The sequence below is a fragment of the Oscarella lobularis genome, chromosome 14 (genome assembly GCF_947507565.1).
Source record: "Oscarella lobularis chromosome 14, ooOscLobu1.1, whole genome shotgun sequence".
NCBI lineage: Eukaryota > Metazoa > Porifera > Homoscleromorpha > Homosclerophorida > Oscarellidae > Oscarella > Oscarella lobularis.
In genome coordinates, this window is record NC_089188.1 from 435,494 (window position 1) to 463,317 (window position 27,824).

The 27,824-nt window shown below is 42.6% G+C and overlaps 5 protein-coding genes across 17 annotated transcripts; 4 read left to right on the forward strand and 1 right to left on the reverse strand.

Moving 5' to 3' along the window:
* The first annotated feature begins 13 nt into the window (after window positions 1-13).
* LOC136195758 (uncharacterized) lies at window positions 14-4,298 on the forward strand. Of its 11 annotated transcripts, none has more exons than XM_065985215.1 (22): window positions 14-636; window positions 783-1,011; window positions 1,059-1,251; window positions 1,311-1,467; window positions 1,528-1,608; window positions 1,665-1,738; window positions 1,800-1,940; window positions 1,991-2,089; window positions 2,141-2,200; window positions 2,286-2,360; window positions 2,436-2,516; window positions 2,574-2,672; window positions 2,723-2,818; window positions 2,879-2,959; window positions 3,011-3,079; window positions 3,133-3,204; window positions 3,251-3,382; window positions 3,430-3,528; window positions 3,574-3,669; window positions 3,720-3,821; window positions 3,869-3,991; window positions 4,048-4,298. In XM_065985215.1, the coding sequence occupies exons 1-21, from the start codon at window positions 32-34 to the stop codon at window positions 3,985-3,987; spliced, it is 2,760 nt and encodes a 919-aa protein (XP_065841287.1). In that variant the 5' UTR covers window positions 14-31; the 3' UTR covers window positions 3,988-3,991; window positions 4,048-4,298. The 11 variants fall into 11 exon arrangements, with proteins under 11 accessions (XP_065841287.1, XP_065841288.1, XP_065841280.1 ...); XM_065985216.1 differs by having other exon boundaries at window positions 2,286-2,357; XM_065985208.1 differs by having other exon boundaries at window positions 1,800-1,964; window positions 2,030-2,089; window positions 2,286-2,516.
* Window positions 4,299-4,592: 294 nt separating this feature from the next.
* LOC136195118 (uncharacterized) lies at window positions 4,593-6,078 on the forward strand. The gene is made up of 4 exons (XM_065984386.1): window positions 4,593-5,182; window positions 5,252-5,498; window positions 5,558-5,735; window positions 5,799-6,078. Exons 1-4 carry the CDS (start codon window positions 4,617-4,619, stop codon window positions 5,825-5,827), a joined length of 1,020 nt encoding a protein of 339 aa, XP_065840458.1. The 5' UTR covers window positions 4,593-4,616; the 3' UTR covers window positions 5,828-6,078.
* A 178-nt stretch (window positions 6,079-6,256) lies between these two features.
* Window positions 6,257-8,576, forward strand: LOC136195116 (uncharacterized). Of its 2 annotated transcripts, none has more exons than XM_065984383.1 (9): window positions 6,257-6,920; window positions 7,036-7,294; window positions 7,348-7,546; window positions 7,596-7,746; window positions 7,795-7,902; window positions 7,961-8,043; window positions 8,090-8,132; window positions 8,194-8,361; window positions 8,435-8,576. In XM_065984383.1, exons 1-9 carry the CDS (start codon window positions 6,286-6,288, stop codon window positions 8,469-8,471), a joined length of 1,683 nt encoding a protein of 560 aa, XP_065840455.1. In that variant the 5' UTR covers window positions 6,257-6,285; the 3' UTR covers window positions 8,472-8,576. The 2 variants fall into 2 exon arrangements, with proteins under 2 accessions (XP_065840455.1, XP_065840456.1); XM_065984384.1 differs by having other exon boundaries at window positions 7,801-7,902.
* Window positions 8,577-11,956: 3,380 nt separating this feature from the next.
* Window positions 11,957-14,349, forward strand: LOC136195252 (uncharacterized). Of its 2 annotated transcripts, XM_065984549.1 has the most exons (8): window positions 11,957-12,090; window positions 12,152-12,518; window positions 12,565-12,748; window positions 12,900-12,958; window positions 13,012-13,125; window positions 13,173-13,280; window positions 13,344-13,519; window positions 13,802-14,349. In XM_065984549.1, the coding sequence occupies exons 1-8, from the start codon at window positions 12,016-12,018 to the stop codon at window positions 14,300-14,302; spliced, it is 1,584 nt and encodes a 527-aa protein (XP_065840621.1). In that variant the 5' UTR covers window positions 11,957-12,015; the 3' UTR covers window positions 14,303-14,349. The 2 variants fall into 2 exon arrangements, with proteins under 2 accessions (XP_065840621.1, XP_065840620.1); XM_065984548.1 differs by having other exon boundaries at window positions 13,173-13,519.
* Window positions 14,350-22,918: 8,569 nt separating this feature from the next.
* On the reverse strand, window positions 22,919-24,481 carry LOC136195457 (structural maintenance of chromosomes flexible hinge domain-containing protein 1-like). Its single transcript, XM_065984783.1, has 7 exons — window positions 24,437-24,481; window positions 24,300-24,388; window positions 24,136-24,248; window positions 23,446-23,580; window positions 23,277-23,384; window positions 23,154-23,215; window positions 22,919-23,104 (listed from the first exon to the last, which is right to left on the reverse strand). The coding sequence occupies exons 1-7, from the start codon at window positions 24,479-24,481 to the stop codon at window positions 22,919-22,921; spliced, it is 738 nt and encodes a 245-aa protein (XP_065840855.1).
* Window positions 24,482-27,824: the final 3,343 nt, after the last annotated feature.

The window sequence follows — 27,824 nt, forward strand, 5'->3', positions numbered from 1 at the left end:
CGAGTCACGAGACGCAACAAGTCACAAGGCAATGGTGGAGTCGGCTTTCTGCAACGGATCGCAGAGAATCAATGCGACGATTGCAGATTTTGCGGATTATAACGCCACCCTTCGTCTTCTCCTACCCTATTTCCTCCTCGCATGCAGCGCATTTAGCGTGTTGTGGAACTTCGGCGTCATCATCCAATTTGCTATTCACCGATTCCGCCGAATACCAAATAAATTTGATTTTTTTTTGTTCTTTACGTCCTTTGCTGAACTCCTTAGTTCAACTCCTATTGTAACTTTCGCAGGAATCGGGTCAGGCTTCAGCAGGAATTACTCAGAGACTGACGCGGTCAAAAATACCGACAACGGCGATGAAATAACTCCTTACATCATCGTCTCTGTGTTTGCGTTTTTTCGTCTCTATGCCATCCTTGTGTACTCTCCTATTCTGATCAACCGCTTCTACTCGGCAAAGTTTCCATCAGAGCGTGAATTTTCTCTGGCTGTTCCAAGAGAAGCTTCACCTAATGGAAGCTTTAGGTTCTGGGTAGGGAATCTTGTAGCACTTTCTGGAGCAATTGCGCTAGCAGTGAAAGGAGGGGATGTTTCTCAAAATATGTATTCGTGTTTTTACATCATGACCAAATGGTAAGTTGGCTTCTACTCTATTTACAGAATCAATCGCGTTTCACAATCGTTCGTTGAGTTGTCATAAATTCGAACTTTATAGGAAGCAATAATTAATGTCTGCATGCATGTCAAACAGAAGACTAATGCCTGTTTTATATTTTTAGGCCAAAATGCGTTTTAATTGTGGCAAGCTACACTATTATTGTCCCAAGTGTGCTCTTGTTGCTCTTTATTTTGAAAGCTCGAATAAGAATTCCTCGAACTGTTCTTCTATGTCAGGAGGAACGAAACGAGTCTTGCGCGAACGTTGATTGGTTTGCACTTGAGTGGGGATTAACGCGCATGTTTGTGACAGTAATTTCTGTCCTATACATCACTTGGATGCCTCTTCTGGTAGGAAAGTATTGAATTTTCTCTAATAAGCTTTGGTACTTGTATAGGTTGTTCTGACCATATACGATGATCAAGCAATTGCAAAGCACGAATCAATCGTTCTCATTGCACTTATCATCGCAAGTTTGGGATTATTAACGTCGCCGCTTTTGCGTATTACTGCGCAACGTTATCGTCAGATGAGCTGTGAATGTCCCTGTCTTGATCCTTTGACGAACTGCTTTAAGTACACTTTTTCTCGTAAGTTTATCACTGAGTCCGCTTTGTAGGTTCTCCAAGAAAACTTTCTATGCATATAGCTTCCGAAAAAACACAGCGCGAAAGAGAAAGATTGCTTGCGTCTAATGCAAGTCACAATCGTGGATCAAGGACGAAACCTAAAACGGAAAGTTCAAGAATAATCAGGATACAGCGAACAACTGTGGCAGATTATGATTCTACTAGCAGACGTGAAAAGTTGCTTCTAAAAGAAGTTCCGAAGTTGAATTGATAAACTTAGTATACTTTTTCTGTTAGCCATGCAGCTCATGAAGAGCTAAAAACGGAGGAAGAAAATCGGAGATACGACAGTTGCAGAAGTACCTGTGACCCTTCTCAGTACGTGTCAAGAAACGCTTTAGATTGCTCTAACTCAATAGGTGTGATGCCGATAGGATAAATGCTAAAAAAAGGGAAAAGTCGACTGGCCGTGACAATAATCAGGGGTCTCAAGCACATAGCGGCAGAGGTTATGATTCTCTTCTCTAATATTTACCTTTAGAGTTTTTCTCTATAATGCGATCTTGCAGACAAAATGAGTTCAAATTCAAACAAAGCCTCACGGATAGATTTTGAAAAGGAATTTCCTCGTGATGAAGCAAAAGTTGCAGAAGAGCCTACATCAAACGCTCATTTTGCCGGAAAGGGAAGAGACGTTTACGTAGAGAACGGTCTGAATGGAATTTTGAAAGAAGGTAAAAAGCTATTTTTGTTTGCTTAGACGAAAAGAAAGGAAACCAGACAACGGAACGTTTTTTAGAAGAGACTCTTCCATCCGCCGCTTCTACTAAAAATAGCAGCGAAGTCGATTTGGAAATAGGTTCAAATTAGGAGAGAAAAGAAAAGTGTTACAAGGTTTTTGTTTTTACAGAAAAAAAACTAGAGGAAAATGGAGAAACGGAAGAGCGTTTAGGAATTGCTTTCCTAACAGGTACTTTTAATAAAGAAAGAACTGACGTCAAAAATGGTTCATGCTAAATCACGAAACAGGCTATAGAAATGTTTTTTATCTTTAGATGAAGAGAAAGAAGATGCCCAGGAAGAGCTTTCAGAAAGAACTTGGCCTGCCGTCACTCTCAATGAAAATGGTGGTAAACTCGACATAAGAAACTGTCCAATTGTTACCAGAAAGAAAGAAAGCTTTTTGAACGCTTCCGATTTTGTAGGTGACAACAAAAGTGAAGATAAAGCGATGGAAGAGCCTTCAGAAAACGCTGTTAACGAAGTCGGTTGCATGAAGGAAGGCAGTGAGATCATATTCTGTCAAGAAAATATGTTCGAAAGAGTGAACGAGATATTGTTAGATAAAAAAGGAGAAGCAAAAAACACAAAAGAACTGCTTGACAGCACTCTTTCTGTTGTCTTTCCTTGTGGTAATGACATTGAAGTCGAAAATAAAATCGGTATGCATGACTGATTCAAAGAATTTTCTAAGAAAAATTATTTGCCTCAGAGAAAGAAGAGAATAAACCCATAAAAATGTCCTCAGTTTGCGTCTCGCTTGCCGCTGCTTGGGATCATAATGACGTCAAGCTCGATGCGGAAAGCGGTTTGCCATAAATGAATTAATATCTAGAAAAAAGCTTTTCAAAATAATTTTTCTTTAAAGTCAAAGTGGAGAAAGCCTTTGAAAAGCTATCAGAAAATGCTGCTGTTGATTGTAATACAAATGGCACTGACAAAGAAAACGGTTCAAAGTTTACATCTCAAAAGAAAGTTTTAATATGACTTGTAAAATTAGAAGAACAGGTGAAAGAGCTCTTACCTGCCGCCGCTTCTGGCGAAAATATAGTAGAATTTGATGTGGAAGGTTTGAATCCAATGCATGGCTTTTTTACGCATGCATGCTTTTGTCTTTATTAGCTAGCGACAATCACCAAGCTGTCCCAAAGACGTCAGAAAGAGCTTTTCTTACCGACGATTGCAGTAGCATAGGTAATAACCTTATAATTAGAAAATAACTAACTAAATATAGATAAAGGTTTAGGCAGAGAGGCAAAAATGTTCTTTTCAGATGAAGACGATAAGAAAGCAGAATGTGTGGAAGAGCGTCCTGAAAGTACTCCTTTTCCTCTTTTTTCTAAAGTTGACATTGAACTGGCTTCAGAAAACGGTCCGAGTTCAATAGTGTAGCTAAAATGGTCTTTTCATAAATATTAGGAATTGTAGCAAACAACGGAGAAGTCGAAGAGCCGGGAAAAATCACTTGTCCTGCCGACGTCTCCAATGAAAACCGCCAAGAGCCTTACATGGAAAATGGTACTAAAGTCCTATTTTGAAGGAACGTTTTTAGGATTTCTATAGACGATGTGAAAGAAGGAGAAGAAGTTTCTAAAGGCCAACCGCAAAACCATTTTCCGCTTGTCAATCCTTATACGAGTGATCCTGATTTGGAAAGCGGTCCGGAGCTACAAACAACTCAATTTCAAAATTGTGAAGCGTTTTTATAGGAGATGGAAACGAAGAAGCAAAGGATCTTTCAGACAGCACTTTTCTTGCCGCCGCTCCCAGTACGAGCGGCAGACCTCAAGCGGAAAGCGGCCGGAATTTAAGTAAAGATGTCTACAAAAATTTTTAGCAAGATAATTTTGCTTCTAAGATGAAGGCGAAGAAAGTACATGTTTAGTGAAAGGAAAGCCTTCAGAGAAAGATGCAGTTTCTAGTAATGGCATTGAACGTCAGGGAGAAGATGCATGGTCTGAATTCCAATTCAGCTAAAAACGTGAGTACTCAGAATTTATTACATTTGAAATTGACAATGATGAAGACTCCTATAAGCTTGCTAAAGCAGTTCCCTATGCTGTTGTCTCTGACGAAGATAAAATATGACTGTGCTGCAATAGGAGAATTTCAAGACACTGCAAGCACAAACGTTGACGGTTTTATTTCGGGTTATGTAAATAACAGTGAAACTGACCGAAACAGTTTCTAAACCAGGGTAATCTATAGATATTGGACTTGTGCAGCTTTTTTTCTTACAGTTGAGAGTCAGTTTTACATCAGCCAATAACTTTGCAATTCTAAAGCGACTTCGCGAACTTTCAAGTTTAATTTTCGCAAAGGTTTTTGTTTAAATATTACTTGGCCATCCGTTTCTTGTAGCTGACATAGAAGTGAGTTGCGATTCATCATTTTACATTAAGCTTTATGACAGTAGCATTTTAGAGAGGAAAATTTGTCCATTAAAAGCCAAAAGTTAATTAACTAATCAAGATCTAGTGCATACAAGGATTAGCCTGGAACTGAAAAAAGCAGTTTGCACACGGAGCTAAAACAATTTCCGTAGCGCGCGCATGTGTCAGTTGCAATACGGGAACCTTCACTTTCAACAAAGGAGTCATAAGACGATGACGTCTTCTCCTTTCTGCAACGGATCGGAGCGGACAAACACGAGTGGTACAGGTTTCGCCGATTACAATCATTTCCTTCGTCTTTTTCTGCCGTATCTCCTAGTCGCTAGTTGCTCTTTCGTGTGTCTGTGCAATGCCGTTTTCCTTTTCAAGCTAAAAGCTTGCAAAAGCGGCCTCAAAGCGAACAGATTTGATGTCTATTTTATTCTCCTATCATTGGTCGAATGGGTTAATTCTTTTCTTACGGCATTTTTTGCGGGATTAGCGATAGGCAACGCCGACAGTGTGACCACTCGCGACGCTGTTTCTCTGTTTTTGTTCGCTCGCCTTTTGACTCTAATTCAGTTCACCCCGTTTTTATTGATTCGTTTTTACTCGTCGAAGTTTCCGTCGCAGTCGAAGTTTGCTCTCGCTTTTCCGCTTTTTCCGGCAAATTCCCTGTCAACGAAAACTTTTTGGATTTGGTGGACTCTTTCACTTCTGTTTGGAATGTCGGCGGAAGTATTGGTGCCAATTTTGGGCAACAATGCGTACTACTCCTGCTTTTATGTTATAAATGATTGGTAATTCACTCTCCCTTATATCCTTTTTAGGACATGAAATTTTTATCAATCCTATAATTTCTTTTTTAGGCCAAGATACGTTTTACTAGGTGTAAGCTACTCCATGATCGGCTTTTACTCACTTTTGTTGTTGTACATTATGAACGCTCAAAGACAAACTACTGAACTCTCAAAAAATGAAGATGTACCTCACTCAGACGATTGTTTGTTAGATGTAGAAGAAGAGGGCTTGGATTGGTTTGCCAGTGAATGGAGACAGACTCGCGTTTTCCTCGTATTAATACTCAGTATAATCGTGACTTTGCTTCCTTTTCTGGTAAGCTCTCTGCCCAGGTTCTTTTTGGTTTATTTTGCTATGCACAAATGTTTTTACAGATTATTTTAACTGTTTTAGACGACGCGAAAATCGAAACTCACGAAACAATTGAACTAATTGGAATTATTATTGCTATTTTGGGATACGTTGCTCAGCCGCTGCTCTACGCCACCACCTCACGATATGCCAAAGCATGCAAAAAGTACACTGTTGATCATTTAGAGAGCTGCTTTGAATGTAAGCCACTAGACGACCGTTTAATTAATTAATTGTATGATGCATTTTATCGTATGAATGTAGCTGCCGAAAGTGAACCTTTGCTTTCATAATAACCAGGGAGTTCTTGTCACAGACATCATTCTTATCCCTTTTCAAGTTTGTTTAATAACAAGATAAAGTCAATAAATCAGAAATCCACTTCAACACAGACAGTTGAGATTTTTGTGCTAGGAGATGAATCAACGAATATACTGTCGGCAAAGTCATATAACGTTTTTTAGTGCTTTTTCTGATAAATGGTTTTGTATTCATGCTATCTAGTGGCTGTTAGTGGCTGATGCCTGCATTTTTCTAAAAACAAAAAAATGAAATACTATTTAGGATTTTTGATGCTTCCTGTCTTATCAAGCCGAGCAAAAGCCTTACTCATTTATTTTTGATTATTCATATTTTAATCAATCACAAAACGACAGGGCCGAGGTATTTGCTTCAGAAGAGCCGGGAGCTCTAGTTCAATTATACGGGACGTTTTTCCGGTTTCTTACTTCTTTGAACAATCTAAAACGACATGACGGTTGTCCTCTGCAACGGATCGCAAGAACTGAATACGACTAACTCAAGTTTTGTGATGTACAGCCCTCTTTTTCGTCGCCTAATGCCGTTCCTCCTAACTGCAAGTGCCGCCTTCGTTTTGGTGTTCTGTCTAGCTCTCCTGCTACAACTTAAATCTCATTTTTCTTCACAAAGTAAGAGAACAAGTATTTCAGACGTATACCTCTTTCTCCTCGCAACGGTTGGATTGATGAGCTCAATTTTCATCGGTGCTTCCGCAATCACTGCTTTGGTAACCGCGCCGGAATCAAATTTTCCTGCTAGCAAAAACTATGACAGCAGCGCGACTCCGCGTGCCAGCGTCTCCGCGTTTGTTAGCTTTCGCCTTGTGACCATTGTTGTCGTCTATACCTTCGTTTTGGTCAAACGCTTTTCTTCGGCAAAATTTTCGTCGCAATTGGAACATGCTTTTTCTCGGCCTGATCAGCCGTTAAATGGCGAAAATGTTCATCGTTCTTTTGTATGCAAGCGATGTCTCATGGTGTTCGGTTATGCTCTTGTCCCTTTCGTTTTATTTGGTGGAGCTATTGCGTTAGACTTTGTCGCAGGTGGAGACAATCAATTTTCTTGCTTCTTCATTATTGGAAAATGGTAATAATTTGCGAGCGTAATAATTCTTAATTTTGGTGACAAACGTATAATTTTTATGCGTTACTCTAATAACGTTATTTAATAAACGTAACTTCCACTTATTCTTTTTTTTCAGGCAAAGATACGTTGTCATTTGCCTTAGTTACCCTTCTATTGGCCTTGGAGCAGTTCTTTTGCTTTATATTTTCAATGCTCGACGAAAGCCTCCTGGATCAATTTTACCTGCCGTTCGAGGAAAAAAATGGATGGATGTGGATTTCTTTGAAATTCACTCGAATATGCATCAAGTGGATTTTTTCAACAGTGAATGGAAGTTGAACCGTATGTTTCTAACAGTAGTAATGACTTCGTACGTTACCTGGATTCCTTTGCTGGTACTACTACTTTTTTAAATATCTATGCAGGATTTCACGTAAATTCGTTTTAGGTTGTTTTAACTGTTTACGACGATCAAGATGCCGTTACTCACGAAACGATTGAAATCATCGCTATCGTCTTTGCATGCTTGGGATATCTTGCAGAGCCGCTTCTATATGCAACAACGCCAAGATATGCTCAGTTGTACAAAGAGATATTATCATCTATTTTTCGTCCTGTGAAGACATTTTTTGTGTTAACGTTTGCCCGTAAGTTTTTCCTAAGAGCCTTCAAGTACTTGAGTGCCCAACTGTTTAGCTTACGACCATTTTTCTCGCCAGAGGTTGCTTGAACCTGACTCAGACACATTCAACCGAGATTATCAAACTCAAACTGCAACACGACAAAAGGCTGCCACAGGCTCCGATGAACAGTCATCTCAGACGTCATCAGCGTTCATTGGCAAAAGGTAGAAATTTGTTGCTAATTGCTGTTTAATTAACGTTATTCTAAAAAGGAACAGGGGTACAGCTGGAAGAGACTCCCTGACGAGCAGCGGAGAATCAGACGAAGACGTGAGCCATCCGCTCAAAAATAGGGGCGTCCCAGTAACACTTCTGTCAGAGTTAGTGAAAAAGCAGAATTAGTTTTAGATTTATTCTTTACATCAATTGCGCATGCAGGAATGACAGAATGGAGGCGGATAAGAACAGGGAATGGAGTATTAATGATGTTTCGCTAATTGAAGCAGAGGAAGCGGAAACAGGTTTTATGTGTTAGTTTGTACCTTCAGTTAGCTCATTTTTTATTAGGAAAAGAGTCATTTGTTCGTAATGCTAGCGCTAACCAAAAAATGTAACTAGAGCACAAGATTTCCTATTTAGCAGAAGTATATATTTCTGGTTGCTGTTTCTAGTGCAAGTATCACTGCTGATTGCGCTACGGACTTACATCCCAAAATTCGAAAAACGTCTGGAGACTCAGGTCATTCACCGCAGAACAGCCGAGAAGGAAGCATGGTCGGTGTGGCGACAAGCGCAAGAGACGATTATTCTATAGACTCAGATGAATGTAGTCCTCCAAAGTATGTTATAATTAATTAAGAAACGCGTACTGTGTGGGTAATCTCTAATATTTCGTGGATTACTCATTTGCAGGCGCAAAGACAGTAATTTGGACGGCCAGCCGGTGTAAAGCGCACTTAAGCCAACACAGACTTAGTCAGTCAGCGTTGTATATTTCATTCTGATGTATTCATTATTTGGATGGTTTTTGCTGAGAATTGAGTTAGGTTTTTAGGGCCTCGACGCTCTATCCAGACTTTGAGAAGAAGTATGCAACGCTATGCAGTTCAACCGGTGATGAACGACGCTTAATAGAGGGTTGCACGGTGACGTCATGATCCACGTGACGTTGACCGTGGTGGGCTAAGCGCGTGGGGGCGCCGGTGGGCAGCCGTGTGTACCGATGTGAATCCGATGTATCCGTGGGGGACCGCGTACCCATCACTTGGGAATGTTCTTTTTAGGGCCTTTAGTAGTGCCAATTTCGCTCTACACCCGCAAGTATCGGAGCGGCGAGCTAATTTTGGGGGGGGGGGGGGCGTGACTCCGTGACGACGAGTCTCTACTTTGTTTACTTTAGACATAGAAGGTGTGCCTATCGCGTGTAGCTCTTCCATACTGTCACAGAATTTCGCGTCAAACGTATATGCTGCGTTTTCTGGGCGTACTTAGCGCGCGTGTGATGGAACGACTTTCGAAGCGTGTCTCCGGTCTTTCTCGCGAGTCACAGGCGAGATATAAAGCGAAACTCACTGCTGCTGCCTTGCTCGTTGATCCGTACAAGATTGATGACTCGACGGCGTCTCCTGATGTTGATATTATGTAGACTTTCATATCGTCACGTCGGGAATCTCATCAGGAGACGCCGTCCAGTCATCAATCTTGTACGGATAAACGAGCAAGGCAGCAACAGTGACTTTCGCTTTATATCTCGCCTGTGACTCGCGAGAAAGACCTTCGAAAGTCGGTCCATCACACTCGCGCTAAGTATGCCCAGAAAACGCAGCATATACGTTTGACGCGAAATTCTGCGACAGTATGGAAGAGTTACACGCGATATGCACACCTTCTATGGTTAAAGTAAACAAAGTAGGATAAATTAGAGACTCGTCGTCACGGAGTCACGCCGTCCCCCCCCCCCCCCCCAAAATTAGCTCGCCGCTCCGATACTTGAGGGTGTAGAGCGAAATTGGCAGTACTAAAAGCCCTAAAAAGAACATTCCCAAGTGATGCGTAGGCGGTCCCCGACGGATAGAGCGGATTCACATCGGTACACACGGCTGTTGTCAATCTGAGGCATTGTGACGTACCCATTGACACGCCTACTTATGCACCATCTATCTACATCTCTACAAAATCTTTGTTGCAATCCTACTAAAACCAGCTCTAAACACAATGCGCCTAACATTAAAACACGCTTGGATTGCATTAGGATGTACATCCAAGGTGAGCCTTGCAAGTAATTTGGTGCACATTGACGCGCGAGCAGCGAAGCCGCCTAATTACGCGTTACGAAAAGACCGCTTGGGCTGATAACCAAACCTACTTTGTTAGCAAAGATCTTGCTCTACTTTAGGCACGAAACCGTCGCTCTAACCGAATCCTCGTACAGCCACGCACTTCACGAGTCGAATCGCATCCGGGATGCCACGACAACAGACGTGTGTACCAGAAAAAGTCACGTGATAGCGCGAGTTACGCATTCCTCTCCTACTTAATCTCTGGTGCCGGTACCGTGTTTCGCGGCCTGGCCCCACGTCCTTCAATATTTCCCAAAATTCAAAGTTATGTCGCGCGATGGTGACGTTTTCACAAAAGTGAGTCCCCCTAAAGGGTCTCTTCGGCTGTTTTTCGCATCTCAAAGCAGAAGGAAAGCCTTTCAAGCGAAGGTCGTTTTTTCTGTTTGTAGGAATACTCAAGGCCTACGCTGAGACGGGCATTTGAAGATGCTCATTGGATCTTCATCGAGCTAGATCCAAAAATACCCTTCTCTTCTTCGAGGCTCGTCGTTCTTTTGTCGTGCATCGGAGGCTTTCCTACGACGACGAGACGCTAGCTTAGAGGCATTTTTTACTTCAGTTTGATTATACGTACGTGCCACGTTCACAGCATCCGCTACGGGCAAAAGTCTCGTGGCCCGGGTTGTAGTGAACCCTTAGAAGGGACCTCACCTATTTTCTCGACTTTTTCCTCAAGTAGAACGAGTTCCACAGTTTTGATGGACGAGAACGTGCTCCACGGTTTTGATGCGCGAGAACTTGCTCCGCAGTTTTTATTCGCGAGAACGTGCTCCACTGTTTTGATGCGCAAGAACGCGCTCCACACTTTCTAAACGATAGACTAGCCAAACAAAATGACGTGCAAGAAAAGAAGCATTTTAGATAAATGATAGAATTTATAAGTCTTATATTGTGTATTTTAGGCGGCTGCAGTCAAAGCTGAAGCAGTGAAATCAATTGATTACAGTTGGGAATGAACGACTTTATTGCGTTCTCTTCTCGAACTCGTTTACTCGGTGATAAATTATTTTAAAATTAAATGCGATGAGGTATCTTTCGTTTCAGATCCTCCTAAAGCCTTCTCCACAATAAGAAACAGAAGTTGACAGTCTTACTAAACGAAGTAGCAGCATTTCTTGGCGTAAGAAATTTTAGTGGTGAACCGGTAAGCGTCTCCAAGCCTGTTTGAACAAAAACTTTCACTTCTTCTTGTTCACAATTGGTTTTGAAACAGGTTTTTAATCAAATGCGTTAATTGTCAATGGTCGGAGGCTATAGCAGCGGCTAAAGCTCCTGCAAAAAATTCTTGCATCATTTGGAATATCTGCAGTTTTTGCCGGGATTGGGTCGTTCATGCTTTCATAAACCAGAGCGTCAACGAGTTTATCCAAAGTGGGAAATGAAGTGTTCTCAAAGCTGGCGTACGCTAGAAAAGGAATTTTAGGCGCATGACTGATGACGTATCGCGAGTATGACAAGGTTCTTTTTTTCTCCACGGAGTATGGGAGAAAAACGGCCTGACAGGCGGAGGGTATTGTGTCTTCCACATCGCGATTAAATGACTCGAATACGTCATGTTCTATAAAACCCACTTCTCAACCGTTTTTGATTTCAGCCTCTGCCTACTTCGACTGCAGGCTCCTAACTCGCTCTCACCTTCTCGTTGTTCTGACTCCATCGCTTCCCTATCCGGGATTGGTTGAAACGTTTAGTCACGTGTTCCGCAATGGATGCCGACAAGCCTGAGAAAGTTTCTGTAATATCGTCATGGAGACTTTGAAGAAAACTTTCCCGTGCCTTTTCTCTGTTAGCGCGCGTTTTCGCAAAGTGTATGAGCAAGGATTTAAATTTGAAAAGAAATTGGAAAGGCGAGTATATTCATGTAACTTCGAAAGCTAATTATGAAAGTAATTGGGACTGATTTAACAGAATCGAACCACGCCATGAATGTGACAACGACATATTAAGCTATTAATCCTTAGACAGACCCAATTGTATTTTGGCGTTACTCCGTCAAATTGCAATGCTGCTTATGAAGAAAATATTATCTGTATCGACGCGTGCTCGAGCTCTGTATAATTGCTCACGCCCACTCACGTGCGAACCCCACCCATGACGTTGCAAGTCGAAGCAAAAGACGCAAAACTGAAGCTCTTCGCAGTCAGTTGCGGAATTATGGTGCTAGCCATTGCGTCTACACCGTCGCTCTTCTTCTTGTACCCTAACTGGGACTTTACCTCAGAACGTTTGGTACTCACAATTAATTATACATGTTCACACTGGAGCACCACTTTATCTCTTTCACTTCAAGGAGCAAATCGTTGCTAGAAGGAACGTTTCTTTTGCGAACGGAAGCAGTTGTAACGTCGAAATTTCGCTGCCTAGTAGCGTGGCGACAGATTTGTTGGCGAAACCTGATGTACAGAAACTCCTATCTCCTTCCCTACTCCCTTTACTACGCACGCCCAAGTGCTTTCAGCTTTTGAACGTTCTTTGGCAACAACAAAGCAGTGAATCTGTTTTTCAAACGCTTACTCCGTTTGAAATTCGAGGCATAATGCGTACGTTGAACGTCTCCTTTGATGAGCTGAGAACAGGCCTTCGTGATGCTAATATCAGCATCTCAGCTGTTGTTTCATTAATAAATTCTTATTGTCTCGATAGGTTCACAGATTTTGGTACTTTGGTAATTAAAATAATTTTCTTCTTATGAGATATGTTTAGGATGCCAGAAAGACTTGATGTTGAGAAATGACTCCAGTCCGTGCTGCTACGTTTCGTGTCTCAATTGGAACTGGCTCGGAGAATCGAAAAGAAGGATCGATTTAATTCTTTTTGCCGTGACGACAATTGCCGGATTTGTGGTACTCGTTGCAGCAACAGTTTCAATAATCGCAATCAAATCAAAGTAAAAGAATACTTTTAGCAAGCTCCAGAAGTTAGAAGCACTTATCTTAGCTAGCAATACAAATGATTGTAATGATAGCGATCTTCCATCTTAATTAATTGTGGAGCTAACTGGTGGTGTGGACATACAGTTATTAATGGGTCTTTCACAGGCAAAAGTTTCCTCACCTTATGGTTTCCTTTTACATCTTGCTTTCTCTTATGACGATGCGTGAGTGGTTAATGTCTTTTTGTCAACTTCAAATCGAGGAGTTTTACTTATAGCTTTTTCCGAATTGGTTGGGCGACTACTTGGACGAGACAAAGCCCTTTGCTGCGGTGAACAAGATCTTCTCAAAGCTCTGCGATCGGATTCTTGTACTTTTTCAATCGTTCGCAGTATGAATTTTAATACCTATGTTGCTCATTTTTATTATTTTTTGTAGCAATGATTCAAAATTTCGGCTACGTTTCTAGCGTTTCGTGGGGCGTTGTTGGTTTTGTGAATCTGTGGATAGCCATTGTTCTTTCAAAAAGCCGTCTGTTTGCTACTAGTAAAAACACGATTCACGCCGTTGAGGCTTTTTTGGTCTGGGGCACCGCTTTTGTGCTTGCAGTCGGTCCCTACTGGCTCGAGGGAGAAAGTGCGTACTACAATCCTCTCCTTTGCTACTCCTGTTCAACAATCCGAAACTCGCTCCTTTATAATCTGTTCCTCGTTCTACCCCAACAAGTTAACATTGCCGTCGGCGGACTATGTGCTGTTCATTTGGTTTACACACTAAAGAAGCAGGTAAGAACATCCATGGACAATGGATGCATAGAACAGCAGTCTAAACAACGGTGTACCTTAGTATATACCAAGTTTACAGAGGAGTTTGTATTGTTACCCCTGTAAAAGCAGCCAAATGTGCTTGAATGCTTTAGGTTATTGCTAAACAAATTAGCATGTTTAACATAATAAGAAAGATCCCAAGGCTAAAAGTTCGATGCGACACTGCCTAACCGCTATTACAAAACGAGACGCTAGAGGCTTTTCTAAGTTGCTACCATAAATTATTTTTTACATTCTTAGAGTTTAAACCGGCAAGAGCTTTTTTCATCTGTTCAAGTTCAGGACTTACAGCAAAAGAAGCACGTCAGTCAGTTGAACGATCTTCAGCGTCGTTTCGCCTTTTTGCTGGTCGTCGTCTTTGTCGTGGAAATCATCATAATTATAAATAGTTTCATCGTATATGCGGTTCGCGATAGGGTAAATTTGAACAACTTTGGAAGTTACGTCGAATGCGTATATCTTGCTTTGGAAGACGAGTGTCAGAGCAAGGAAAAGTCGATAATTGAAAACGTAACATTTGCGTTTTTGATCGTTTATCGCCTCGCTTTTTTGGCGTCTCTCTTTTTCCTTGTCGTCTTTTTTTGGACGGCCAAGGACTTCCGAAAGTTTTGGAAGAATATATACGAGCGTTGCTACAAGCGAACTCGGCCCGACGACAAAGTGAACCTGAGGGAGAGCTGCTCCGAGAGAAGTTTCAACACTCAGAGAGGGGCACCTACTCAAGACCTCGAGTTGAGTTAGCCTGCACGATAACAGCTTGGTGTTTCATCTTTGTAACTAGCTAGTCAGTCACATGATTACATCTATGGCTTCTACGATTTAATTAGGCAACTAACACTATTATTCGCACACTAATAAGCAGAGTCCGTGAGCTGCAAACATTAGAAACGCTTTGATAAAGATTCTATGTTTCGGCGAATCACCGGCCCGGAATGCATGATGAATTGTCCTAATTTGAATCATTGGCTTGGCTATGCAAACAGGTAACGTTTTCACGTCTTTCGGAGGTTGTAATGCTGACTTTTGGCCGAAATGCGATTCTAACGTCGACACGACCTCGTCATAACGTTTCTGAGCGCGATCAATGGCTCTCTTTGCAGTATAAAACGTCGGTGTCATATGGCAAGCGTAACTGTACCTGATAAGATTGAGCATGCGCATTAGCTAAGAATTGATAGACTCTATTTGCTATTAATACTACGCAGTTTCTAGAAGTAGAATTTGCTTCTTGAAATGGTAACCGGTAGTAACGGTGGAGTTATTGGAGGCTAACGTGATTGTGGCAGTGGTGATGGTGGTGGTCATGCTGTGATGGTGATGGTGGCGGTGGCGTTGGTGATGGTATGTGAGAAAAGGAGTGGGTTTCCTACTACCTTCCTCCACTTCACCTTGCGACTTGCGACGGCCTGCCAACGGTAATGGATAAGTAGAAATACATACATTCAGATGACAATATTATAGATTAAACCATCATTATTAGAAAAAAATTGTCATTATATCCTTCTATTCTACTACTTATAAAACTGAATTTCTAAGAGGACTATAATCAATGGACAGGAAGTGGACATGGATAATGAACTGAAGGTGAAGATGTAATGATGAAAAACGGCAATGAGAAAAATGATACACCTAATTTCCGAAAAAATGACCACACCCACAATGTAGGCGCGGTCAACACGTGCTTGCTTTCGTCATCACGAATATAACCTAGAAATGATATAGCTTACCTTTTCGCGGCTTACCATATTGTCGCGACGGTTTGCCGACGCGCACTCGCTTCGAAAAAACTCGGGTCCTAAAAAGGGGCCCCACTAAGAAACAACGCCTGCGCTGTCGTAACGCCTTGCTCTCGGCGAACCTTCACAACTCCAAACGAAAGTTAGTACACAAAGCAACGCCTTTTAGCCAAAAAAAGGAGACGATCGCGACGAGACTCCAAAAGGGGATCCTTCTTCCTTTTGGTCACTGCAGTCCATGAAGAATACGTTGAAAATGGCGGCAAGCAAAGCGGGACTCACGGCGGGAATGGTAAACTGAGTCGATGATTAGAGATTGAACTCAATTTCCTTAGACCGTCTCCCATCCTTATGAGTCGATGTTTAGAGGTTGACCTCAATTTCCTTAGACAGTCTCCCATCCTTATGAGTCGATGATTAGAGATTGAACTCAATTTCCTTAGACAGTCTTCCATCCTTATGAGTCGATGATTAGAGATTGAACTCAATTTCCTTAGACAGTCTTCCATCCTTATGAGTCGATGATTAGAGATTGAACTCAAATTCCTTAGGCAATCTCCCATCCTTATGAGTCGATAATTAGAGGTTGTACTCAATTTCCTTAGACAGTCTTCCATCCTTATGAGTCGATAATTAGAGGTTGTACTCAATTTCCTTAGACAGTCTTCCATCCTTATGAGTCGATGATTAGAGATTGAACTCAATTTCCTTAGACAGTCTCCCATCCTTATGAGTCGATGATTAGAGATTGAACTCAATTTCCTTAGACAGTCTTCCATCCTTATGAGTCGATGATTAGAGATTGAACTCAATTTCCTTAGACAGTCTCCCATCCTTATGAGTCAATGTTTAGAGGTTGAACTCAATTTCCTTACACCGTCTCCCATCCTTATGAGTCAATGTCTAGAGGTTGAACTCAATTTCCTTAGACCGTCTCCCATCCTTATGAGTCGATTTTTAGAGGTTGAATTCAATTTCCTTAGACCGTCTCCCATCCTTATGAGTCCATGTTTAGAGGTTGAACTCAGTTTAATATTTTGGTTCTACGAAATAAAGATTAGACCCTGAATTTAATATTTAGGCCTGCGGTAATAAAGATTAGGCTCTCAATTTAATATTTAGGCTCTAAGAAATAAAGATTAGGCTCGCAATTTAATATTTAGGATCTAAGAAATGAAGTTTAGGCCCTCAATTTATTATTTAAGCTCTGAGAAAGAAAGATTTAGGCTCTCAATTTAATATTTATGCTCTTAGAAAGAAAGGTTAGGCCCTCAATTTAATATTTAGGTCCTAAGATTTAACGATGATTGCCTCATCTTAGTACTAAGGCTCTAAGAATCAAAGATTAGGCCCTGAATTTCTTATTTAGGCCGTAAGATATAAAGATTAGGCCTTCTATTTAATATTTAGGACCTAATTATTAAAGATTAGGGTTTCAATTTATTATTTAGGCCCAATTTAATATTTAGGCCTTAAGAATTAAAGATTAGGCTCTCCGTTTAATATTTAGGTGCTAAATATTAAAGAATAGGCTCTAAATTTTATCTTTAGGTCGTAAGATATAAAGATTGGGCCCTCCATTTAATATTTTTGGTACGAAGAATAAAAGATTACAATTTCAATTTAATATTTAGGCCCTTAGAATTAAAGATTAGGCCCTGAATTAAATGTTTAGGCCCAAAGAATTAGAGATTAGGTCCTCAATTTAATATTTAGTCTCTAAGAATTAAAGAGGAGTGCCTAAATTTAATATTAAGGCTCTAAGTATCAAAGATTAGGCCCTAAATTTTACATTTAGGTTGTAAGATGTAAAGATTAGGCCCTCCATTTAATATTTAGGTGCTAAGAATAAAATATTAGGCTTTCAATTTAATATTTAGGTCCTGAGAATTAAAGGTTAGGCCCTTAATTTAATATTTAGGCTCTAAGAATTAAAGATTATGCCCTCAGTTAAATATTTATGCCCTTAGAATTAATCGATATTACGTTTTTCAGATGCTGCCTTTGCTAACACCTACCAAAGGTATTTTTTTCCTAAAATTTATAGATCTCGGTACTGTTTTATCTGTTTTGTTCAAGGAACCGCTTATTGCACTTCTCAATGGAGAGCGACGCCGCGTCAACGTCACCGTCTCTAGTTGCTTCTCGATGTTCGTTTCCTTTTACGTCGTCATCTCAACTGTCGAAAGGAGGTGTCTGCAACGGAGAATGCTGAATTCAATTAAAGGTGACAGACTAAGTAGGAGAATGCTTATCTTCCTGATCTATTTTTTAGGAAGAGTGGAGTGGATGAAATTATGCAGGTGCTATTCGTATTTGTAGTTACCTTAGTTCGTTTGTTTCTTCATTCGGTTTTTGCATGCATTGTTGCTTTTTTATTGCACGAGCAACGAGCAGATAACTCTTTTTTACGTCATATGAAATGTAATGGTATTATTTGAATAAAAGTAGTGTGTAGGGCACGCACGTCAACTCATAGCGCGAATAAAGAGTGAATTTTTTTATTTCATATACCCGGAAGTAACCCGGAAGTAGAAAAAAATTAAACTGGTTCACGTTTCTTTTTACAAGAAGGGGACTTTAACCCAAGCCCCCTGAGGAGGAACAATTACCGTCTCTTCGTACGGGTGCCTTTATTGTTCATCCCAAGGCACAGAGAATGTGTGCCTGCTGCCATTGATAAAATCAATAGGCAAGCAAGCATTTATTGCTTTAGGCGTCATTCTTCAGGAGAGACTACCAATATAGATAGTAGCCTCATCCAGAGATACACGCCTTGTGAGTGAGCAGTTTTCCAGCTCGGGGCCGCACAACCGCTTCAGCGGCTGATGTAGGCCTACCCAGGAGATGGGACAGTTTAGACGCTAAGGCCTCGTTATCCAGGAGGCATACAAGCAGTTTAGGAGACTGAATCTATGAAATGAAGATGCAAATCTCCGCAGTCCGGCAGATGGACCGACCCGTCATGCTGAGGACGTTGGGACCGCGGTCTACCTCTTCGTCACATATATAACTGCCAAAAAATGACAAATAATTAATATTAGCTCAAATGAATTGGCATAGAATACTTCAATACCATGACGTTAAAAAGAGTAGAAAAGCCCCACTGTTGATTCATAAATAAAACTGTGAGCTATATCTAGCTTATGGTTATCTATCTATCTATCTATCTAGCTATCTAGCCTATCTATCCTCACAGACAAGTGATACCGTATACGTATAAAGGTCTCTTGCTTAATATTTAGTAATCCTTTCAAAGTTCTCCTATAAAGACTTACTTGTTTCCATTCACGGTTCAGGCCAATTCCTGCTCTCTGAGCGTCGAAAACTCGCTCCTGCTTCTTCTGCTCGCGTTTCAGTTTCCCAATTCACTGGAGTTCATGTCTTCCACCGATTTGAGCTCTAATACGAAACAAAAACCTCGGAGACTATGCCGGCGAGTTGATTCGGGTCTGGCGCGCCACGATCGTCTCATTAACGCTAGAGGTCGCGAGATCTTTGGATTTAGAGCTTCCAGACCTCAGCACGCGGCGAAGGGGGCCACTCGAGTCGATTCACGCGTTTGCCTACCTCCTCTCTTCATTTCTAATCAGCAGAACCGGACTTTCACAGAGAATTGACGCTCATTTCTCGCGTCCTTGGCCAGTTGCATGAAAAAGCGACTCACGTGACGATTAGCCTTCAGACAATTAACCCCGGACTGATTTTTTGTTGTACAGTATTCCTTCGACGTGAAGGAAAACAAACGCGCTCGGTCTCTAGTCATCTACATGAACAGTGACGTAAACGTAGAAATAAAAATTCTGTTTCAACACAAACGTTCGAGTGAAGTACCTGCAATCGCTTGGGCGCAATACAGCGTTACGAAAGGCTTACGAGCGGGCGCTTGCAACTGAACACTACTCTGGAGGGGATTAGCGCAAATCTCTGCGTTGTAATTTAGCGCGAAGGGCCACGCAAGCGCCCATGAACCAAACCAATGATACGCCGATAGCGGAAAAAAGAAGACGCGCGCGCTTATACACAAGTCTCTAAGCTAACCGATCATGCAACTCCTGTCTCCAAAACATGGAGCTCAGGAGAAAAAAGAATGCAACAATTTATCATGCACAATGCAAAAAAATGCAAAAAATACATTCTTTTTCAGTTTTCTTCTGTTTTTGATTCCCCTACAATGTCGTGTCAGTGAAAAGGCACGATACGATGACAGAAAACGCTTACCTTTCCACATTGATCTCCAGCAAATTCTCGTACTCTAAAAAGAAAACAAAAATTATTATTCAGAAAATATCAACTAGACTAAAAATTACACCTAATAATAATTAAAGCTGAAAAGAAAAGAAAAACCTGCAAAAAATATAAACCTGCGATAAAAAAGAAACCTGTGAAAAAATAGAAACCTGTGGAAGAAATATAAACCTGCAAATAAAACACTTACTATGCTACTCTAAAAAATATGGAAGGAACTTGATAACAACCTAGGTTACCTTATAAATCCATTGACCTAAAATAAGCCTATATACTAATCAACCTAGATTACCTGAAAATTCACTGAATAATGGTCTAAAGCAAATAGCGGCTGCTAGCTAAGCACGCGAAGAGGAAAGGAGCTATAAGCCTACTACTCAAACCATCCTACCGTACTAGCAGCCACCAACTAAACCTTAGTGCATAGGGAGAGGACCCGTGCAAACTAACGTAGTAATACAAAACAAGCACGTGAAGGAGGAAGTGCCATTACTGCATTATAACGAATTGTTGTCCCGCTACACTCTCTGCAACGTACATAATTGGGCCTCGTGCACTGCAACGACCACCAGCCTTCACTCGTGGACCCCATCCCGCCCTCAATTAAACTTTTGGAAATCAGACTTAATTGTTAGACTGTCAGAAATTGTCTATGCCCGCAAGCGTAGGCAGTGGCCATCGCAGGCATTCGGCGCCGTGTACGTCACAGGGAGCCCCGCCCCCTAAGTGCACGCCTACACCAAGTGGGGCCCCAATGGGTGACCTGTTCGTCGCGCAGACACGAGGCGTTCTTCTGCCTTTATTCTTCGCTCTTTCGTCGCGAAACTAAAGAAAAAGAAGAAGGGAATGAAATGAAACGAAGTGCGATTGCACGTGACGAGGGATCGACGAATGGCGAGAGGATTACGCGAGCGTCGTCACGTCCGCGAACCGTGTCACGTCGCCGCTCGCAGCAAAAAGTCGCTAGAGAGAAGAAACATCTACGCGCGCGCTCTATGTCGTTCTCCGTGCTGAGACAGGACACAGGCATTGCCGCAGCGCGCCGCGTGGACGAAAAATAAACGAGAAACGTGCGCTTACCTATTGGAGTGTTTGAATCTGCGCTGCTTGGGCTGCAAAGAGGCGAACAAGTGGCTGCGATGAGCGTGCATCGAGCTGAGTCTTCTCAGAGCGTGGATTCAGACAAAGCCGGAATTCTACTACGGGACTCGACTAGTCGTCGTCACGTGATGAACTTTATTGGCTTTTTCGAACGTGAAAAAAGATTTTTCGTCGATGCGACTGGCGTAGAAAGTTTACTGCATAAGAGATATTGCGTCCAGCTAGTTGTTACATAATCGGGGCTCAATTAGGGAAAAACCGTCGTTTGGAGGCATAACTTCATTCAATTTGCTCTGACAGTACGCAGGTGAGAACAAACAAAGATTAAGAAGCCGTATGACTAGTAAGACTGAGACAGAATCCTTTTGGGAGCCACGTCGTAGTAGAAATCGACCTTCTGCCTTTCGCGATATCATCGCTCCCAAGAAAGACGCCCCTTAGCTCAGTTTGCAAAGCAGTATACTACTGAAACAATACCTGCAGTAACGCGCAATCATCCGTTTGAGCCTAGAATCTGTCAAATAGGAGATGACGTCCGTATCTACCCACGTGTCCTATCCCGTGGCATGTCGTAAAGGAAAAACGTCAGAAAGGACGTCATTATAACAAGAAATACTCACACTCTCTATCGTTTCACGTCGAGGCTCTTTGATTGCTATTTCTTTATATATTTATTTTTTTTATCGGCTACGTGCACAATGTTTGTAAGACTCGCTGTTGCACATCCCCTATCCCTTTCTGCGAAGCCTCAATCGGCCAGCGGATGTGGCTAGGACCCAAACTTAGAACCGTTCCTAAGACTTCTTGCAGACTGACGAAAACCCTGCTAATTGATCACCGGACGTGACTGTTACGGAGGCCTCCTATTCTACTACAGATGGCCCAAGAGATGTGCTTCTTACTCGCAGCTTTTCTGCTTGCAGTTACGCTGGCGGCTGAAACGGCAACAGAAACTTCGTCTCCAAACGGTAGATACGAAAGGCCATTGCTTCATAAATCGAAAAGCCATTGCGACTTCTTCCCTTCTAACGGTCGTCTCGGGTCTCGATAACAGACCCACGCGACACATCGTACAACTACGACAATGGCACGCCCATCTCTACAGCCAGATCTGCGAGAAGCAGACCAGTGACGTTTATAGAAGCCGTTGCTCTTGCGATAAACACGGCTAATGTGTCGTCAGTCCGGTCACGCTCGTACTCGACGTCAAGATCATGAACTCGACCGCACGAGTCAATGCATCCTATTGGGTAACTTATTTTTGATTTGACCTCAGCTGCGGAAAAAACTCTCATCGATCTGGGCTTAAATTTATACTCACCGGGATTGAGTTCAACCGACTTGGTATCGAGAATCCTTTTTCCAGCGTCGAGTAGCAAGACATCGCATTTCGCGCTCTGGTTTGCCGCGAATGCCGCCAGAGCGGCAAGCTCACGCGAACCCTTGATTGCTTCTCCGAGATAGGCGACTAACTGTCCGTCTTGACGTCTGCGAAGTTCTACGCTCAACGGGTACTCGACGTCGTCGCTCTCCCTGTGGCTCCATCGCACCACTGTGTATGTCCAGAATGCGTTCATGCCGGCACTTGGACGAAGAAGAGAAATGATTAGGAACGAAAGCATCTCAAAAGCAAGGACTATTATAGGTGAGATACTTTGGAATTTACCAGGTTCTAGTTTAAGGGTAGTTGTTTTGAGTGGGATTGAAGGACGTTACCTATAAAGGATCAGGTAAGTGCCAAAGTTATTCTTTGGATGTTATTGGCTTTTCTTCTTTTGTTGTGGCAGGAGGAAAAAACTTGATCTTATGAAGGGCTCGATCACTCTATAGAGAATCAATAAAGATCTTGATCTCTACAGAGACGATAGAGATCTCGATCGAGAGCATAGAAGTCTCGATTGAGAGCATGATACATGCTGCGCACGTGGGTGAGGCCCCTCGCAAGGAATCGCTGACAAAAACCATTTGTACGCCACAATTACGCTTTGTAAACCCAACTCGCGGCGCGAAACCGAACCAAAAATGATGGCGAAGACGACCGTGATCAGACAAAGCGCAAAAACGATCGAGAAAATGCGATTTTCTGCCGTACGTCGTCAAAAGGCCTCGATAAGCCGAACCGCGCTCGCTCTTTCATTAGCAGCGATCGCCTTCGAACACGAAGAAAAACCCCAAGAAACCAAAAAAACAATAGGAGAACGCACGTTTAATTAATTGCTTACGAGCGCGTTTGACGTCATCATGATCTGATGTCTTTTGCCATTACCGGAATTCAACTGAAGTCTTCTGCGCTGAGACGCGGCATCTTCGCTTGGAGCTCGTCCGCATCCCCGCCCGGCCTCGGTCTCCGACGATGCATTCCAAGCTGGCGTTCAACGTCCCCCAATTGAGTCTCGGCTTCCGTTAACTGACGACGCCTTTCTCGCATAGCCTCGCCGTCCAATGTTTCTTGATGCGACTAAACGAAGCGTTGTCACTACAACATTAATCATCAGGGAATTAATTACGCGAAGCTCTCTTCTCGTTTCATTGAGACGATATTTCGCCTGTCGAAAGCCTTGGAGCAATTCTAGAAAGAATACTCCCCTGACTTGGAGGCGCACATGCACCCCGCCGCAGACCCCACGAACCTAATACGCGATGAATTTTAGCCAATTCAGGCGGTTCAGGAACGGAAAACACGATCCCTCTCATGCTCTCCAGCGGAGGCGCTCGATTCTGCGTACCCCCGAATTTTCCTTAATGAAAAAAATCAATATCTCCAATACTTTTTGTCTTCTTCCCTCCCCGCTCCCATACCTTGACTGCGAACTCTCTCGCCCGTCCGCGTGAGAATAGTCGGACAGAACACGTGTTTGACGACCATCTGGCGATACGTCGTCGCCGAATCGAGATCATCGAGAATAAGAGTATCACCCAGTAGCAGTCCAAAGACTAAGGAGGAAAAAATCGAGCTACTACTACTACTACTATTACTACTAAAAAGTGGTTGTTATAGACACGTGGTCGCTATACACGGGCGTCACTTCTTAGAGAGCATGTACATAGAGTCAATGACGAGGGCTTCCCGCGGCTGCGAACCACTTTACTCTTCTCACGTGCTCGCGCCTGTTAAAATACCCATTCTTCAGTCTGAAACTTTAAAATGACGTCGCGACTTTTGTAATTTCATATTTTTGCGGTGTTGTAGGCAAACGTAGCTCAACCTTACGATTGAATAGCGTAATCTTTCGATTGCAAGAGGTGTTTAACTGCTGCACGTGTTCCTAACTCATTTATGCGGTCGCTGTACGCAGGATAAAATACATGAGAAACATGCACTTCGTTCCAAAAGAAAGTCGCTGGTCGCGTTAGACAGGTGGTCGCTCTATAGCTATAGGTTACTTTGCACTAGAAACAGTCCGTGCCAAGAAAAGTGGTCGTAGTGGGGAGGTGGTCGCTATACAGGGGTGGTCGCTAACCACAGGTTTCACTATAAAGAAATCTCACCCTTTTTGGCTCTCTCTCTTTTCTCCTGATCGTCCGGAAGAATGAGAAGACTCCTTGCGTACACTGGATTACCAGGAACGTTTTTGAGTTTAGCTCTCTGGTGAGGCAGCGGTCTAAAATGACGAGTAAACGTTTCAAATAGGTAGGAGACCAAAGGAGCTTACTTTCTCCAATTAGGTAAACCCTTTTGAAAGATCCCGTCGAGTGGGAGAACTTGCTGAGCTCCGCCGCTCTTGCGGACGATCTCTATCGCCTGCAATAGAATTATTTCTTTTATTATTTAGTTTTTTTTCTCTGTGACTTTTGCTGTTGTTGTCGTCACAATGCAGTCCATATCGGACGACATGTGCCAAGACAGAGCTGACGCTACTTTGTCGTCTTCGACTTTCGCCAAAAGCCCGATCTTCAAAGAGGAGAAAAAAATGCGACTGAATATTATTGGGTCAGCCCCGCGCTCACCTTTCCCACAACTTCCGGTTCGAACGGGGGATTTTCCAAAAGGCAATTTCGTCTTGATCGACATTGAATTTTCCACTTCTGCTGTTGACACTCAGACGCGAATTTATCAATAGATTCCAACTAGAAAGAGAAAAGAACAAGTGAGAGTCAGCGAACACAAAGGAAACGCCTATTATAGACATTTTCCAACTGTTCGTCACTAGCCCCAATCTGTTTCAATTGCAGTCTGAGCTTCAAAAGATTCCCATCGCCTTTAGTTATTTTTTCTAATAGAAATCGATTTTTTTAAAAAGCGGTTTTTCTTCCCTTTTCCCCCTCACCTTGGAGGTCTGACACAAGTTTCTCCGTCGCCTCAATAGTTCTTCGCCTCTCAGACGTCGTCCTAAGAACTTGGTCCCTACGCTTCGCCAACTGAGCCAAGTCCCTCTTTTTGCCCACATCTATAGGAACATAGTCTATACGTGTCCATAGTTATTCAAAAAACACCACAGTGCGTGTCTAATAGAATCTATGTGCATATGCTTATCTATTCCTATTCCTTACCGTCATAAAATAAAAAGAGAATGTCGTACGGCGCCACGTGCGACTCTGTATCCGATACGACGGCTTCGAAACGAAGCACGTAGCTCTGTCCGCTCTTTCCCGGCGATCCTTCGGCGATGAGCAATCGCTTGACGTGACACTCGCCGTTTTCCAAGTCGAACGTCGTCATCGTTCCGGCGTCGAGAATGGGCGTCGGATTTTCGTCCTTATCCGGTAGAATAGTCGCCGTGACGGACCCCGAAACGTTGCGCGTAACATTACCAAATGCGTCCTCAAAAAAAGATTCCTTCAAAAGGGGCCCCCTCTCTCTCTAAATGATTTCTACCTCGAGACAAAGATAGAAATCACTGACTAACGTGCGACTTCGAACAGGACTCTGATTAGATACGGTTGCCGTGGCAGGCGTAACCATGGGTACAAGTTTCTCCGGATTCGCCGGTAGAACGGTAACCCGGAACTATAAGGAAACAAATATCGACGTCACAACAATAGGAAAGTTTTCTTCTTACAATACTACTGATCAATCGCGTGTGACCGCTACAGTAGTTGACCAAGACACTGTAGTTAGCTGCCTTTTGCGGAGCCGCATGATTCCTGCATAAAGAAAAACGTTTCAATGTTGAGATAAGATAAAAAAGATATACCGGAAGTAACAGATTCCGCGTTTTCGTCCGGATTCGTCCGCTACGGGAGACGAGCTTAAGCTAATAATAATAATAAAATAATCGCATATTGGAATCTATATCGATTAAGCACGTTTTCGACTGTCTCCTTCAGCAATTCCTCCTTGATTCCCATAGCAATGTGCGGTAGAAGAACGTCCGTCATAACGCTACCGTCCTCAGCTTGAATCTGAACCTCAACATCTGAAAAAAATGAAGATTTTCGCTTTATTTGTACTACTACTACTACACCAAACACGTACGCGGCATTGTCGTGCCGGCAATGCATTGTTGTTCACTCAAAAACGTCACAACGACTTTAGCGGGGACCGAAGAATTCGGCTGAATTCTAGACTACATATTGTCCCCCCTCTAACAACTCTACACTTCGAATAGACTCTCGCCTTATCGTTAGACTGTCTCCATATACAGTACTCTCCTTTTCGTCCTTATCGCCTTTATCGTTCTTTTCGTCTTTTGACGCGAGACGCGCTCGCGGGGTCACCTTAAAGCTGCCAAAACTGTGCAAAGAAAAAAAAACAAAAGCCTTATATCAAGTAATGTCATAAAAGAAAATTCGCTCACTTGTCGCTGCTTCCCGTAAGAATGCCAAAATTGACTTGTCCCAAATTGTTCGTTCGTTCGCCTTGCGTCTGCGGAAGAAACTGCGAGCGCATTACGTCAGAGAATCATGGTTTTTCCCCCCATTTAGCCACGTTTCCTTACGTTGAAGCCTTTCGTTCGTCCGAGCGTTTTAGGGACGTCGGCTATTTCGGCCGGATTGCCGAAAGTGTCGCAGAGCTGGACGACGAGCTGCAACGGAAGAACGGTGTTATTGTACACAGTGACGACCTATCAACACAGAATTAAATATATAGATTATTAATTATTTAATTACTTCGTTTGTATAGTGAAGAAACTTGATGCTCGTCCGAGGACCAGATACGATCTTTGAAAAAGTAAAATATCCTCTTCCTCCTTCCTCCCCCAGTCTTGTTTCTTACGCTGACTGAGAGATTCGCTGTCATCGTAGCGCAATTAAAGCGCAATTGCGTCACTCCCAACTTGTTCGTCTTGAAGAGAAATCCGTTCACGAGTACGTGATCTTTCTAATAAGAAAAAGAAAAAAGGAATAAGAAGTTTTCTATATTTGCTTTTCGTCGTCCTACCTCTGCCTTCGTTTCCACGCAGTCCTCTTGTAAGTCAGCTCCCTTTACAGTCAACCCAGTGGCCAATAAAGGAGGCAACTCCAAGGAAAGAAAACCCTATATGAGGCCCACTTTTTCCTCCTCATTTGTTACCGTTGGTAATTTATTTCCAAACTGGTCAGCACCGTAGACTTGCACGCAGAACTCCCCCTCGCACGTAAGCGAAATGTCCTCCCGATTCGGCAAACAGACGAGCTGCACCACCACTTCCCCGGCAACGGGCCTAGAGAAAAAACTCTCAAGTCACACCCGTCTCAAAAGTAAATTTAGTTAGAAAACTCACTGCACAACGAAGGCGCAATTGCAGTCAATACTCACGCCCGTAAGAGACACTTCGCAGTACTTGGATTCCGCAACGGATTGAGGAACCTAAACGAAAGGAAAAATCTCAAGGTCCTAACATTCGACCCAGCGGTTTTCGTACGGGAATCGAAGGCAGGAAACCCTTCCGAAGGTCCGCCGCGTCCAATAGATTCGTCCAATTCACTTTCACTTTCGACGAAATGTCGGATAAACTCAACTCGCGTCCGGCTTCGTCAAAAACGGCAAATCCTATAGATAAAAAACTCTTTCATAGTCCTTCTATGCATAATGTAAGATTTTACTTAAATCGCTTATTTGGCTACCACACGGGACAGCAATCTCGCTATCGGGCTCAATCCCAACGACACTCTTATCTGATTTATGCCACTTGATGTCGATAATCGACGGTAGAGAAGTCGGCGTCAGTTTCACGTTTCTCGTGACGGCGGCGAGGCGTTTGAAACCCTAAAAGAAATCAATTTTTTACTCTTTTCGCGACAAGAACGCCAATCCC